At 45.7% G+C, this 16,675-nt stretch overlaps 1 protein-coding gene across 1 annotated transcript in view; it reads left to right on the top strand.

Annotated features, from left to right (window-relative positions):
- TNFRSF21 (TNF receptor superfamily member 21) overlaps positions 1 to 16,675 on the top strand; it is a 77,597-nt gene that overhangs the window by 10,699 nt on the left and 50,223 nt on the right. The window contains exons 2-3 of the mRNA XM_055000470.1: positions 5,630 to 6,284; positions 9,752 to 10,258. Coding sequence (XP_054856445.1) covers positions 5,630 to 6,284; positions 9,752 to 10,258 — 1,162 coding nt within the window. The remainder of the gene's footprint in view (positions 1 to 5,629; positions 6,285 to 9,751; positions 10,259 to 16,675) is intronic.

Here is a 16,675-nt window from a genome sequence, read left to right as displayed (position 1 = left end):
TGGCACCTGCAGGAGACCCTGTTCAGATGAGCGAAGCTGCCGTGGAGGAACATAAGGAGGGAGGCAGTCCCGTAGGTATGCTGGACCAAAGCCGCGAAGAACTTTATATGTAATAACTAATACCTTGAACTGAGCATGGTAAATGATGGGTAGCCAGTGGAGCGACTGTAGGATGGGAGTGATGTTCATGCTCCTGCTCGCTCCTGATAACAGTCGAGCTACTGCATTTTGCACTAATTGGAGCCTCCTAGTTAACTTAGATGGGAGACCTATGTATAGAGCATTACCATAAGTTACCATAGCATAGATCCAAGTGGCCAGGTCATTTAAAGTTATAATTAAAGTGTGTTCAGTAAGCTGTTAATCTAGGGTTGAAAGCCATGGCCTAAACAGTGTTTATCTCCAGTAGGTGACAACTGACACCTTTAATTCTTCTGTTTGCATTCCTGTGGTCCAGAAATTTCTGCATTTGCCGACCCATCCAGTTAACCAGGTGTCAGTCCTTACTCATGGTTTCTGCGTCTCAGCTAACTTATTACAACTCATACCCAGCTTTGGGAACTACTGTTGTGTTCTATTGGGCGTCCGTTCTCTTTGAGTACATAAGAGGGTTACGGCTGCATTAAACATTTTGGTACCTCTCTAGACCCTTACGGGGTGAAAGCAGCGCTTGGGATTCTTGTTTGGAGGAGTGAAGTGTTCTCAGTCTCATGTTTTCCTTCCCGTTTGAAGAAAACCGTTTGGAAAAACAAGCATTGTGCGACTCTTTTGAAAGCAGCGGGGGCATGAAACTGTATTCAGTAAACTAGCCAAAGTTTTTATTATCTTGCACTTCAATCATTTGCTTGGCAGTCCTACAAGCCTTTGCCGAATCAGCAGGATTAGACTTGGGGACAATTGTAGAATATAAACAACCTATTCACTATCTAGTAGCCGAGAGCTGGCCCCTGGGCAGAGAGGCAGACTGGCACGCCGGGGGATCCGAAAAGAGAGGAAGCCCAAAGTTTGCAGGAATCATAGCTTGGGGAGAAAACCCCCAAGTTAATGGCATCATCAGCACATCTCTCTTCTCACACACACATACACATCACACACATGGGGGTGAATTAAGGTGGATGGGGGAGCATGTGAGGGGAGGCAGTCTGAAGGCAGAGATGGCAGGGGAGTCCGTGCCTAGGAGAGGGGAAATAGGACTTTTATTCCTCTCTGAATCCTTGCAAGACCACCCCTCTTGTCTATGCATATCCACGTAAACAGAATTGTCTAAGCTTAATACGCTGTCAGTTTGAAAAATTATACACACGTCCTTGGTCCTTTTTTTGCATCTCACATTTTTTTTTTTTGCATCTTTAGATTATGCTGCATATCAATGATCTCAATTATATTTTGCCTTTACCTGATTTTTGTTTTGTCACTGGAATGAGCACATTCTTGCCTTTTTTCTTTCCTGTGAATACATTGACACTAACAAAGTTAACCGGGTTCTTAAAAACGTGCACACGTACACACCTGGGACAATCCCAGCCTTCTAGAAATCTGTAAGAAGTTCCAAGAGGTTAGAGGGAGTTTTGCTTCATGAAGGTGTGTGGATCTGTTTGAATGTTTAAAAAGGCATTTTCCCCTTAACTGACTAGCTTTATTGAATATATGTTGTGTGTTTGTGAGGGAGAACGAGGGATGGAGTACTGTGTGTGTGTGTGTGTGTGTTATTTGTGTGATTCTGTAGCCAGTATAAAGCAGATACCAGGAGAACGTCAAGACAAAATGCGCTTTCTTGCTGTGACAGTTCCTGTGTGGGCAGTAAGAAGTTGGCTTTTTGGCTCTGTTTCTATCAAGAGAAAAGCTTGAGGGAGACTTGAATGCTTCTCCTCCTGTGGAGGAACTGTGAGAGAGGCACACTTGCGTCGTCCATCTTGGATGTCTCTTCAGGGCAAGAGATTCTGTTTTCTATGTCTTGTTAATTCTGAGTTGCCTTTTTGAGACGGGTTCATAAATTCCATTTTGAAAAAGCCAGACTGATATTCTCCAGCATGGCAAACTTTGGGAAGAAGGAACTATGGAGAAGGTGTCTAGCCAAACTGTGAACAGATGACAATAAGGGGAAGAGTGTGGATTTTAGTATGTTTTTACCCCTTTGTTCCTCCAAGAAACTCAGGATGGCATGACATGTTTTCCTTGTAATATGGAATATATATTATAGCTATTTTCCTTGGATGTAGAATATATATTATAGCTATGGCAGGAGACTTCTTGGAAGTCCTGTTTGTTGCTTGCTGGTACTGCAAAGGCCAGCAGGGGAAAATTAGGGGAAATGAAATGGGCATTGTGTCAGCGCCCAGCATCACTTCAGGTGAAAGCTAGAAGTGATGTCAGGGGTGTCGCTCTAGGATTTGCCCCAAACACTATGGTTTAAGTCCCTCAACATCATGACATCACTTCTGGTTTTCAGTGGAAGTGATGTTACATGCTGGCGTAACACTGTCCTGCCAGTCTCTGTCCCTTAAATCCTCCCAGGGGTTCTGGGCTGTGGCCTGGCACCCCTAATAATAGCCAGCCTTTGAAATACTGCTCTTTGCTTGAAGAAGTCATAGAGAGTTCTAGAGAGTAGAAAGATCTTTTCTCCTTTGGGCTCCCTCAGAAATATCTTGCTGCTTTTGGGGAATTCCATCCAGTCTCATCAAACAGAGGACATTGTAGCATAATTGTCTGTTTGTGTGTGTGTATGTGTGTGTTGTGGTATGTGAGCATAGTTTTTCTCTGCTGGAAATGCATATTTGAGGCATTTTCTGGTTTTGATGGGCACCATTTTGTTGTCTGTAAGCGCATGGGATCTTGTTGACTTTCATGATACCTTTTTATAAACTATTTTAAACAGTGTTTTGTGCAAGTTTTGTCCACAGATTATGCAGTAGGGCAAATATAATTGTGCTAAGGCAAGCAATGGCAGCCAGCAACACTGCACCAAAATTGATGCAATGCTGTTGGCTGTTCCCTTTTTTTTCTTCTTTTTTTTTGCAGCATCATGTTGTGGGAATTCTTTTATAAAAATATATCTTCCTTGGCTGACTTCCCAGAATAGGGAGCAGCTGAACAGCGCAAGCATAATATAATACAGAGCCACAGAAACTCACGCTTCTCCCCCCTCCCCATGCCTGATGAGGAGAAAATGAATCTGCCTTAGTCCTAACATTCGTTTTAGAACTTAATTTATCTTTTTTCCCAGAGTAGTAATGGAGCCACCATGCCCTGTCTGTTAAATTTAATTTTGATTTACTGCGTTATTCCTTCAAGTTTTGTTGTACTGCTGAGTTGCTAAAACCTGTGCTGTAGAATTGACTCTCCCTCCGTAGCTGAAATGATTTTGTTTCTATTTACTGCTCCCCTCATTCACTTGTTACATAACTTCTACTCCTGTACGCTCCCGATATACAGTTAATTATCTCAGCTATCAAGAGGAATAATGATGTATTGCTTCTCCTTCTCTTTTGTTGTGAAAAACAGGATTTTTAATAATACTCTGAAGACAAACAAGCTATTAATTTAACATGTTTTTGTGGCCTAGAGTTTGCTTTATCAGATGCTTCCTATCAAAGGTTTGGACTAGAGATAGGCACGAAATGGGGGGAAATGAAAACTAGCATTTCGTGTTTCGTTGCATTCCACAAACCATGAACTTTCATGAAATTGTTCTGTTTCGCAAAATGATGTGTTAGTTTCGTGATTCGTCAGAACCCAGGGCACTTCAGTGGCCCCCTGCATACCTAGACATGCCAAACTCGCAGGGAGACTTCAGCAGGCTCTCCTCCGCCCACCCTCACCCAACAGCCAGCAAGAACAAATGCACTAAATAAAAATATAAGCAAAGAAAATTAAAGGGGAAAAAGGTAGGCCTCAGTCAAGCTAGGCCCCAGAGCCAGGCAATGCCCTGAGACTGTGGTTGGGTGGGGGGGAGGAAAGAAGGTACCCTCACCCAGTGACCTTCCCAGCAAGGCCAAGACCTGAAAATAAGAAAGAAGCTTTTGAGTCTCTTTTAAAGCAGCAGCAAATCCAGCCAAAAGCTCCCAATTCCACTCTCTCACTCCAATTCCCCGCAACAGGTCCTCCTCCCTCTCCCTCTGTCTACTGGAACCGAAAAGCACAAGGCAGAGAGCTATGCTTTATATAAGAAATGCTCACATATTGCAGATCAGGAGGTCTCTGGTTGGCAGACAGACCTGCCTGACAGGGTTTGGAGGGATGAGATTGGTGTTCCCATGGTTACAGAAGGCCCATCTCAGTTGCCTAGGGGATTAACCCCCCTGCTCCTTGCTGTATAGGGCAAAATGGAAGCTCTCCAGTTGGTAGGGAGAGCTGCCTATCAAGGTTATGTGGGCTAAGATTGGGGTTTCCAATGGCAACAAAAGGTCTGCAGACATTCTGCACCTGTGTTGTCTAGGGAATCAATGGATCGGCGCCAGCCTGTCTGGCATCACGAATCATTCATGAATTGAACGAATTGGCCTCCAAAGTCGTGAATTTTGTGAAAACTGTGGCCCCATGAAATGTGTTTCGCGAAACATGAATCAGCCTGATTCATCACGAAATTTGATTTGTATTTCGATTCGTGCCCATGTCTAGTTTGGACATCGGTTGCCGTGACCGCTGTTCCCCTCAGAATCTCTACCTGACAGAGTTTGCCCAACTTGCCAGCATACTATTCCCCATGGAGTAGAAGTTTGGAAATACACCACAGATTTTCATTGTCTGTGTGTGTTTGTCTATGCTTGTGCTGTAATCAAAGGAAAATGGAACATGTATTTGGGGCAGGTACAAAGATGCTAGGATACAATATCCCTCCATCTGGAAGCACAATTATTCCGGTGATTTTTTCCTGCAGGATACCCTCCAGTTTAATCCAATTTGTCAGTAATTCCTGAGGATCCAGGAGAAGGAAAGGAGGCAGGGGAAATAAACCAAAGTACCTCCTTTGGGCTCTTCTTCTTTGGAGGTTTTTAAGCAGAGGCTAGATGGCCATCTGGCAGCAATGCTGATTCTATGAACCTAGGCAGATCATGAGAGGGAGGGCAGGAAGAGTTACATCAGTGCTTAGTTCTCTTGGCTCCTTCTTACATGTCCAGGGTAAGGCTGATCGCCACCTTGGGGTCAGGCTGCAGTTTTCCCCAGGCCAGTTCGGCTAGGGATCCTGACAGTGTTTTGCCATCGTCGGGGTATGGAGCAGGGGTCACTGGGTGTATGTGTGAGAGGAGAGGTGAATTACCTGTATTATGCAGGGGGTTGGACTAGATGACCCTGGAGGTCCCTTCCAATCCTACGATTCTGTGATTCTACCTATGTATGCCGTACATGAATTTTACATGGAATTTGGTCATTGTGACTATCCACAATACAGATTGCTAGTGAAAAGGGGGAGTTTCAGAAGACCATGACTCTCTAAATCCCAGTTTTTCACTAGAAAACTCCTTTTCTCCTCTTGCTTTCACTCCCGTGCGATATGTACCTTGGAGCAGGTAGGAAGGGAAGCCGTATCTCTTGAATGGAATTGACTTTCAACTGCTGGTCAGCAGAGTTGTGCAACTTTAGTTTGCTGCGATGCGCTTGCATCTGACACATTTCTGTTTTTGTTTTTTAGGGACTCATGTTGCTTGGCAACACCAGTGCTCAGTCAAAGCTGACATCGGAGCAGAATGCCATAAGCCCTGCCTCTGGCACATACAGCCACTTCGATCGGGCTGCTAACAGAGAGCTGATTTGTGACAAGTGTCCTGCAGGAACGTACGTGTCCAAGCACTGCACAAACGCAACCTTGCGAGAGTGCAGCGGCTGCCCTAGCGGGACTTTTACCAAGCACAAAAACGGTATAGAGAGATGCCATCCGTGCCGAAAGCCTTGCAGGCGGCCGATGGTCGAGAGAACCCCTTGCACGGCTTGGACTGACCGCGAATGCTCCTGTCCACCTGGCCGCTTTCTAGCCAATGACACTTGCAACCTTTACTCCGAGTGCCCTGTGGGCTGGGGCTTGAAAAAGAAAGGAACTGACACGGAAGATGTCAGGTGTAAGCCGTGCCCTCCTGGCACTTTCTCCAATGTGCCTTCTAGCGTGCTGAGATGCAAAACGTTCACTGACTGTTCCAAAAAGAGCATGGTGGCGACGGTTCCAGGGACAAGAGAGAGAGACAACATCTGTGGCCTTCCGCCCTCTCCCCTGAATGCTGCTGGGCTTCCCTCCACTCCAGAAGAGCGTGAAGATCGTCACAACGTTGCTTCTACCACTTCTCTTCCCAAAGGTATATATGAAGCATGGCTGTTGTGCATGTTGTCTCATTTGAAGTGGCAGCTGCCGCTTTGGAATGCCCTCCCTAGAGAATCCTACCAGATGCCTACATAGTTTTAGACAAGATGGCGGCCTCCTCATTCTTTGTGGTTAGTTCCCACAATGGCAAAGATTCACACCAAGGCTTCGGCCATGATGCTTCTCTGTTGCTTGTGTGGCACACAGATGTGGCCCTGGCTGGTGTGCGACCAGCCAAGGAGAGGAAGGAGGCAAGCACACCACTCGGGGTGTGTGTGAAAAAGGCTCTTTAGCCAAGTAAAAACATTATTTACTGCATTTATCATTTGTCTGCTGTCCTTTCAGATATTTTAGCATTTATTCACAACTGTTTATTCTACCTTTTAGCAAACCTTGACGAGGTGGCTTGCAATAAAAATTGTTTAAAAGAACAGTCTTACCAAAAATTCTGCAAAAACATGAAAATAAAACTGCCTCAGGACTAGTGTTCTAGTACTAATCTGTTCACAAGTCCTATAAACTAGTTTATTTTAAACAGCCTCTGACTGATTTGGATGTTGCCTTGTTAAAAAAATGATAGATTTAAAAAATTGATTAGGGATTATACCGTGTTTTGTATACAGGTAAGGTTTATACCCTGCCTTTCTCCCCAATGGGGACTCAAGGTGGCTTTCTTTTCTCCTCCATTTTATCTTCCCGACAACCCTGTTAGGCTGAGTATGTGACTAATCAAAGGTAACCCACCAAGCTTCTATGGCAGAGGGAGGATTTGAACCTGGCTCTCCCAGATTCTTAACTACTACGCCACTTAGGCTGTTCTTTCCAGTCTCAACAAGTCTTGTTCTTCAATTCTGATGTTCTTAGAAGCTGTGATTTTAAAAACAGTAATGGCGGCAGATAGAATTCAGCAAGCCTGCTGTCTGTAGTTGTATGTCTTAAGCATTATTACAGCAAATATTAAAACATGGTATAGGATTTGTAATCAGCCTGGCCATATAGCTACAATTTTTAGGTGAAGTAAAATCCATGCTGATGTGTATACAGACTATTCCATCCTTTTCCTGAAAGCGTTATGATGGAGATGCCCCAAGTTCAGGCACTTTTGACTTCTAGATTTGGGGCATTTCTGTCCTTCCTTGAAACGTCTTACACTCTCTCCTTCTATAGCACTCCTTGTTTTACTGAAAAGTTCTAGAAAACTCAAAAGTCTGCCTACAGTTTTTAGACACGTCAGTTGTTCCTAACGAAAGGTATTGCCTGACTTTTTTGCATTAGGCTTTGACGTAACCTGTTACCTGGAAAGAATGAATTGAAATATCCTTTAGCTAGCTTTAAAGTTGGACATCATGTAGAAAGGAGCAGTTTATTAAGGCCTTTCCCAGTACACTGATGTGAGGATTGAAAAATCCTTTTAATGACTTTATCAAAATAGTGTGGTACAGTTACTGGAAGTGAGATCTGCAGGCCAAATACGCACAATGATCACCAGTCAGTCTAGAAATGAGACGACCCTTGATACAATGTTCTGCCATTGTTCCTACAAAGCCTTTAGTGTCCTGTTTTGCTGACGGAGGCTGAGGCTGGGCAGGTTGATGCTGGCGGAGTTGAGATGTCCTAATATGTAAACTGTTACCCACTACGTGGTTCGGCGCGCCCGTTCATTTCTGACACTGGCTTAGATTCTACAGCTTTGCTCCCCACGCACATGTTCCCTAGTCCTGTGTAGGCGGTTCTCTGCTGTAGGGCACATTTTTCTCACACAAGGCACTTGAGGTCTCTGTGAAAAATACCGGTCTACCACATCTGGAAGTGCCTAGAACCAGAGGAAGTGGACTCTTGTGCAGAGGACCACCTCCACAGCACCCGGGGGGAAGTGTAGGCGGAGCAGAGATCTTGGCTCCAATCCAGCATTTCCTTTCACTCCTAAGGTTTTTGCTAACACACAGTCACATCCTAGACAATTGCTTATGAACGAGGAAGCAGTTTGAGGCTGTGCTTCATTTCACCAAGGTTTTTGCTGGGTAACAAAACCAGAGAGTTCTCCCACTATTTTTCTTCTGATTTTTGCTTCTCAAAATAAATTGGGAAGAAATGTGTGTCTGATTTTTTGTGTGCGTCTTGCAATTTAAAAAAAAACAACAGTGACCAGCTTACTGGAATTTTGGAAACTCTGTTCTTAAGATTGGCGATCTGTGTGTTTTTTAAAAGAATTCCATATACATTTTGGATTCCATGTCAGTAGATCGGGGGTCCCCAATGCGGTGCCTGTGTATGCCATAGTGCCCACCGTGGCATTCACAGAAGTGTTTTCAGAAAGTAGGTGGGGCTGAGGGGGGGTGGAACTCTTGCCCAGCAGGACTTCTGATTGGCCGCTGGAGATTCAATTGGCTGTGTAGATTAAAATAATGTTGCAGTGGCAGCTACCATCACAGTGTGGGCGTTTATCCTCTTGCTCCTCTTTCTTAGCTTGTCTTTTAAATTGCGTCTCTTCTTGCATGTACTTGGGCTTCCTCTCTGTGGTTGGTTCTGCCTCCTGTGGCAGCCTTTTTATGGCTGCATCCACCATCTTGTGTCTGAATTCCAAAAGTGCTTGCAGGTTAAAAAAAGCTGGGGACCTCCTCAGTAGAAACATAGAGCTGGAACAGAACCCCCCCCCCCCAAGCGTCATCTAGTCCAACCTTCTGCACAGTACAGGAAATTCACAGCTACCTCCACCCTTTACTAGGGGTGTGCACCCAAAAAAGATTCTGGTTTCCCATTTTGGGTTTACCTAAAACAAGAAAATATTTTTGAACAACCTGAATCCCGAAGCGGCAAGCTGCTTCGGGGTTTGAGTGATTAAACCACTTCGGTATGCTCCGTAAAGATTCGGGAATCTTTACGGAGCGCACCAAAGCTCAAAGCAGCACTTTTCTTGCCGTTTGCAAATGGCAAGAAAAGTGTTGCTTTCAAGCTTCCCACCCTACCGCCTTTTTTACCCGGTGGGAGAGGGTGGAGGGAACCCCCTGCCCCCTCCCATCGAGTAAAAAAGCAGTGAGGTGGGAAGTCAGTTGAAAGCAACACTTTTTTTGCCGCACATCCCGAATTCAGAAACCAAAGCACGCATCCTTACCCCTCACTCCCCAGTGAGCCCTGCTCTGTGCCCAGAAGACGGCAAAAAAATTCCAGGATCCTTGGCCAATCTGGCCTGGAGGAAAATTTAGAAAATGAAAATGATTAACTCCAACAACTGTGCCAGTAATTAATGAAACTGACTTTTAGACTGGACATGTCACATCAATAACTGGAGTAGCACAGAGGGAACAGCCTTACCCAGAGACATGGACCCGATGCGGATGCAACAGGAAGAGATCCCTGAATGCATTCCTTGCTATTTTTCAATTTCCCACCTTCCGTATCTTCGAGTCCCCCAGTGCATAATATCTGCTCCAGTTTCTAACACTGTGTGCTTGTGTTCTGCAGGTGTGCATTTGTCAGCTTCCAACTTCTCTGCCACTCCTACGCCAAACCTGTCCATTGACACAGCAGAGCCCACGGGCCCGAGTAACGAGACATCAAAGAACGAGTCCGCGGTTGTCAGTGCGACCGCTTCGGAGTATTCGAGGCCTATGAATCACCAGCAGGTCTATTACCACAAACACGCCACGTCCGTTCTGAAAATCCAGCCAGCCCTGGAAATGGGTGGCAGCGCGAAATCCAGCCTCCCTTACAAGCCCCCTAAAAGGGGACCGCCACGGCAGGCTGCCCACAAGCATTTTGATATCAATGAACATTTGCCGTGGATGATTGTGTTGCTGCTGCTGCTGGTTCTGGTGGTGATTGTGGTGTGCAGCGTTCGGAAGAGTTCACGGACTCTGAAGAAGGGGCCGAGGCAAGATCCCAGTGCCATTGTGGAGAAGTCTGTTGTGAAGAAAACTCCTACTCCAGCCCCGAACAGGGAGAAGTGGATATACTATTGCAACGGGCATGGTGAGTAATGATGACGGAATGCTACAAATGAAATCCAGAGAACCCTGTGAGGTTGTTGCTGCTGCTGCTGCTATAGCGACTGACATGGGATTAATTACCATGTCTGACTGACTGATAGCCTGAGAAGGAGGGGGAGCTTGACCTCATTTCAAACGGAGGCTGGACAGCTGTCTCTCAGAGCTTCTCTAGCTTTGGACTTCTGCGTTGAGCAGGAGATTGAACTAGATAGCTCCGAGGCAGATCCTGAGAACGAGGGCAGGAAGGGTTACATCAGTGCTTAGTTCTTGTGGCCCCTTCTTATACACTGCGGGTAATGCCAATCACCACCCTGGGGTCAGGTAGCAATTTTCCCAAGGTCAGTTTGGCCAGAGATCATGATGGTGTTTTGCTATCTTCTGGACATGGAGCAGGAGTCACTGGGTGTGTGTGTGTGGGCGGGGGGGGAGGGAGTGTAGTTGTGAATTTCCTGCATTGTGCAGGGGGTTGGACTAGATGACCCTAGAAGTCCCTTCCAACCCTATGATTCTAAAACTCCTTCCAGCCCTAAAGTTCTATTAGAACAGATCTGTCTAAGTGTTCCAAGCAGTTTTAGACATGGGTACAGTACAGTGCCTCGAGCGGGGTGGCCCAGGCTGTCCTGATCTCATTAGGTCCAAGAAGATAAGCACTTGAATGGGTGACCAAAGTCCATGTTTGCTATGCAGAGGCAGGCAATGGCCAACCACCTCTGATCACCTCTTGCCTTGAAAACCGTATGGGGTCACCTTAAGTCAGCTGCGTCTTGATGGCAGTTCGCACACACACTACCATTTTGTACATCCTGTGCTCTTTCTTTAGGTTGGGGACAGTTATACCTGTTGATAGCGTTGGGCTCTGAGATCTAGACCTGTATCCTCCTTTGATGGGTGGCATAGCACTGCATAAATTGGGTAGTTTAAATGGGTAAAAAAGGTTTTTGTGTCCGATGGCTTCTAAAATAAGATTTTGACTTCGTTGTATAAGCAGTGTTTACGGCAGCATGTAGTGTATTGTGTACATATTGTGGAACCTTTACTTTGGAAATAGGCCCTGACCTGGATAGCTCAGGTGAGCCTAATCTCATCGGATCTCAGAAGCTAAGCAGGGTCAGTAACTGGATGGGAGACCTCCAACAAAGTCCAGGGTTGTAGAGGCAGGTGATGGCAAACCATCTCTGTTAGTCTCTTGCCTTGAAAACCCCACCAGAAGTCGCCATAAGTCAGCTATGACTTGAAGGCACTCTTCACCACCACTTTTGATGTATATTTGTAAAAATGTACATTTAAGATGTATCAGTCTAAAGTTAACTACTTAGTCAGGATTAACCCACATTGCTTCACAGTGGGACAGAGGCATCTGTTGGCACAACTTGTTCAGGATCTTTTCCAAAGAAGAGCCGCGCCGCTTTCTCCTTGTTGAAATCCGCTTGCAATACCCCTGACGTAGTAGCAGTTTGTATAATTGTTTGCATAAAGGGGTGAGCCGAGACGGTTCTTCCTGTTATGTCGATCCTGATCTTAAGCGGATTAGCTTTGTGGTCTGAGAGAAGGAACGCACAAGCTTTGTGGGAGAAAGAGAAATCTTTTGACGTGCCGTGCGTGTTGAAATCAGATCAACAGGTCTGAAGCTTTGCTTGCCCAGCAGCACCTTTAAGACTAACCAACTTTATTATAGTATAAGCTTTCGAGAGCCATAGCTCTCTTTGTCAGATGCATCTGACAAAGAAAGCTGTGGCTCTCGAAAGCTTATGCTGCAATGAAGTTGGTTAGTCTTTAAGGTGCTACTGGACTCTTTGCTCTTTTGCTACTGCAGACTAACACGGCTAACTCCTGGATTTAATGGGCAGCAATTTCAGTTCTCCAATCATCACAGTTGAATCCTCCTTCATGTATCCAGCGTACACCACTTATTAAATCCCCCAGACAGGGGCAATGTACTGAAGCATCTGATGTGAGAAGCGCCTGTGAGATTGATGCAGTAGTCCAGCCACCTATAGAATAAGGTTATTTACTGAGAAAAACAGCTATTAGTGGACCCTAAGCAGTCCTGCCTGGCCACGACAAGATGCAGGGCTTTCTCGGTCCTGGCTCCTACCTGGTGGAACGCTCTGTCTACTGAGACCAGGGCCCGGCGGGATTTATTGTCTTTCTGCCGGGCCTACAAGACAGAGTTGTTCCGCCAGGCTCATGGTTAAGGTTGGGTCTCCGCCAGCCTGGGCGGGGAGGGGGGAAAGGAAATTTAACCCCCCCCCCATGAAAAACTGTCCACCACAGTATGCATGCAAATTATTATAAGTCTTCCAGATGCTGCCACCGCACAATACAAAATATCGCTATTTTAAATGGTGTTTTAATATTTATACAGATGTAATGTTTTAAAATTGTTTTTAAATGTTGTTTTTAAATGTTGTTAGCCGCCCTGAGCCCGCTTGCGGGGAGGGCGGGATATAAATATGAAATAAGAATAAGAAGTAGTAGTAGTAATAGTAGTGGTGTAGGAAATATTTTCTTAATGCTTAAATTAGCAGAGTTTAGCAGAAACTGGGCATTGTATATAATGAAAACAGACACACACTCCAGTTTAGGTTTATAAAAATAGTTTACTACATAAAGGATAAAAATAGGGTTACATTGGTAGAAAATAAGAAATGGCTAACTAGGCTACATCTTTGCTAGATGCTAGCATTAGAGAGACTGACCTAAGAGAGTTACTTCCTTAGGCAGATCTGAGACTTACTCAAAGCCTAAGTGGTTACGTGCAAATAAGTTTACTAACTAAGTAACACAGTTTAACACTTTCATGATTGAACGTAAACACTTGCAAATTCCCAACAATATGGATTTCTTTAGTAACTTTGGGCAAGGAGTATTTGAATAACATGCCTATATATAAATCAGTAGCCATCCTCCTAGTAGCCCTCATTAACCCAATCACATCAGAGCTGAGAAGCTAAGCAGAGTCAGCCACCGTCAGTTGTTGGATGGGAGACCACCAAAGAAGATTAGGCAGTGGCAAACCACCTCTGTTAATCTCTTAGCTTGAAAACTCCTTGAGGTGGAACTTCATGGCGGCACCTTGAGTCAATTGTAACTCCGACAGTGTGCACGCACACACATGTACACCCACATCCATGGCTTCCTCGGAAGGAGGTGGGCTGTCCTTCTTTCGAGGCTTTTGAGCAGAGGCTAGATGGCCATCTGACAGCAATGCTGATTCTGTGAACCTGGTCGTGAGAGGGAGGGCAGGAAGGGTTACATCTGTGCTTAGTTCTTGTGGCCCCTTCTTATACTCCCAGGGTAATACCGGTCACCACTTTTGGGTCAGGAAGCAGTTTTCTCCAGGTCAGTTTGGCCAGGAATCCTGGCCATCTTCTGGGCATGGGGCAGAGGTCGCTAGGTGTGTGTGTGGGAGGGGAGGTAGTTGTGAATTTCCTGCATTGTGCAGGGGGTTGGACTAGATGACCCTGGAGGACCCTTCCAGCGCTACGATTCTATGTATATAAATCAAGCTAGACTTGATATACTCACTGACACTTCTTTGTTTGCACATAAAAGAACAGGCATGCGACATTATCGCAAAATCCTGATGGGTCCCCTCTTCCTTAGTAGGGCCTGTCTTGTCAGCTGAGCGCCTGTTGCCTGCAGTGAGTGAGAATTGCCTTGGGCAATTGGGCAGGGCGGGGGGGGGCACACTTTGTAAACCAAAAGAGAGCTGAGAGTTTTTCTTTCAAGCTTTCATTGTGTGCCGTGGGAGGTTAATAGGTGCTGGGTGGGCCAGCTGGCAAAATTCTCTGTGAGGTGCAAGCCCAAGCTAGTTGAATTGCTAGAGAGCTGCGTTCATAAAGGGATGCTTGCCGTTCATCTAAGGGCACAGGAGGAAATCGGGCCTTGTTTTTGTGTGAAGAGGAGATTGGGCGAGAAACCTGGCTACTTTCGAGACATGCAGTGGCTGTAAACAAGTGGACTGCAGAGCAGAAGAAATGAGGTTGTGCTGGGTTCGGAGGCCCCTCCCCAGGGTTGTGGGGCCTGTGGACATTTTTGAAATGTCGTAAACAGTTACTGGGTGCCACCATAAAATGGCAGCTGCAGGGGGCATCCGCAAAATGGCTGCCATGAGGAGTGCTGGGACCAATCACAGAACAACGGGACGTTGAAAGCGAAGTAAATTGATGCCTCCCAGGCTATTCTTTTTTCAAAGAGGTGAAGGAAAACCAGGGCTGACTATTTGCTTCGGGAAAGAGATGCTTTGCCAGAGAAGCAAAGGGGATGTGTGCAGATGTCTTTTGGGTTGGGCAAGTATGCGGCTTCCGACTTTGGAAATGCAAACTGTAGTTTTTGGCAAATTCCAAACCCTTCAGTAATGCAAGACTGTTGCTGGAGCTGCACATGGTACTAGCTTGGTGCCCCCCCCCCTTATGCGGGAAGTAGAGGTGGGGAGTGTGTGATGAGAGGTGCTGAGCCCTTGCCCTATTTGTTCCCCCCCCCCCAGGCTGCAGGAAGGAGTTAATTTCGGCCTCCTCCCCCTTTACTTTTTTGGTGCTTTAAATTGCAACTTGTCTCCTGCAGTAAGTAGGATTGGGACAGACTTGCTTCGGAAGATACAGGCGTGCATTTGTTGCATACCATCTCGGCTCAAGAGTCCTGCATTCACAAAAAAAGTTAAAGGTTTCGTGTCCCCTCCCTTTTTGTTGAATTTGCATCCTCCTCACTTCCAAGAACATAAAAAGTGCTACAGACAGCTGAGTGCTGAAGCTTTCTCACCTTCTGGTTCCTGGAGGTTGGACTTTTTTTTAAAGCGTAAGCATTTCAGTAGCAGCCAGCATAGCTCAGACTAGCCCGAATTTGTCAGATTTTAGAAGCTCAGCAGGGTTCTCTCTGGTTAGTACTTGGTTGGGAGACCGCCGAGGAAGTCCAGGGTTGCTACACAGAGACAGGCAGTGGCAAATCACCTCTGTTTGTCCCTTGCCTTGAAAACCTCATGAGAGGCCACTGTAAGTTGATTGCAATTTGATGGATCACCATCATCATTTCATTTTAGCAAGTGAAAATTGACTTGGGAACCACTCAGCCTGTAGACGCTGCTGCTGTTGTCATTGCTGGAAGTTCTCCTTATTAGACCTATTGTCCTGCTGTCTCGCCTTAATTTGCCGTTTAAGCAACGTCCACAAACCCTTGCTAGCACAGCATGGGGCACTACACACAAAACAATTGGTTCTGTGTACGAAGTAGCCCTCCCCCAGTCCTTGCTATGAATATGGAAATAACAGCGGCTGAGAGCAGTCCTCCTTCATTGCTGATGTGGGGGGAATTAAAAAAAAACCAACACTGTGCAAATGTGAATTCCTCTCTCCTATCTGCGAAGGCCCCTTTTGCGCATCATGCATCTCATTTCCGGTCTCTGTGCCATCTGCAGTATGGAGTATTCCTGTAATCTTCTTGCCTGCAGCGATCGGGAGAACTGAAATCTCAAAGGCGCTTTTTGTTCGACCAGTTGGTAGTTGGGGTCGCTGTGCGTTTGGAACGATCTGGGATAAAGCAGCTCATCTTGCTGGGATTTGAGCTCTGTTTATACCGACCTGGAATGCTGCTTCAAGAACTTGGTCCCTGAATGACGGAATAGCATCTTAGCTACAGGTCTTGTCTGGGGAATTTTTCTACCTGCCTGCCTTCTCTCCCCCATCCCCCTCCACCTTTTCTTGTTGTGCTGGCTGTGTAATAGCATCCTTCGAAACCAGCCTCCTTGAATGGGCTCTCTGATGTTTATACCAGAATCATTCTAAATTCTGACACCACAACATTGACTTTACACTCAGTTGAAGAGCTGGAGGTGGCATAGGAGTGGAACCCCACCTTACCTTAACTCTCTTACTTGTTCTTTCTGCCATGTTGACTGACTTAGCTGTGTAGTTTCCTGACAGGAGCACAAAAGCATCGTTTGTTCATAGCTTGGTTTTCCTAAGAGAAAACAGCCTTTAAAAATGGCAACAAAATTTTGTGGTCTCCTTGAACCAAAATGGCAATTACCTTTCTATGTTTGCTTTTAAGTCCCAGAAATTAAACAATTTGCATTACTTTACTTTAAATCTTTTTTAAGTTAAGGAATATATATGTATGTAATAAACGTGCATCCCGTCCTTCCTTTGAGGAGCTAAGGCATTGGTGTTCATTGTTCTCCCATGCTCGTTTTATCCTGGCAACACTTCTGAGGGAGGCGAGGCCGGAAGAGCAATTGGCCCAAGGTCATCATGAGGGGTTGGACTAGATGACCCTGGAGGTCCCTTCCAATTCTATGATTCATTCCCTGGCAGAGTCAGAATTCTGAACACAGGCCTCTGTAGTTGTGGACCAGCACTCTAATATACCACGCTAGCTTGGTGGTTTAATGCGGAATTGTTTCCAT

Source organism: Eublepharis macularius, chromosome 1 (genome assembly GCF_028583425.1).
Source record: "Eublepharis macularius isolate TG4126 chromosome 1, MPM_Emac_v1.0, whole genome shotgun sequence".
Classification (NCBI taxonomy): Eukaryota; Metazoa; Chordata; class Lepidosauria; order Squamata; family Eublepharidae; genus Eublepharis; species Eublepharis macularius.
The sequence above is the reverse complement of the archived record's forward strand: the minus strand, read 5'-3'. Positions and strand labels throughout refer to the sequence as shown.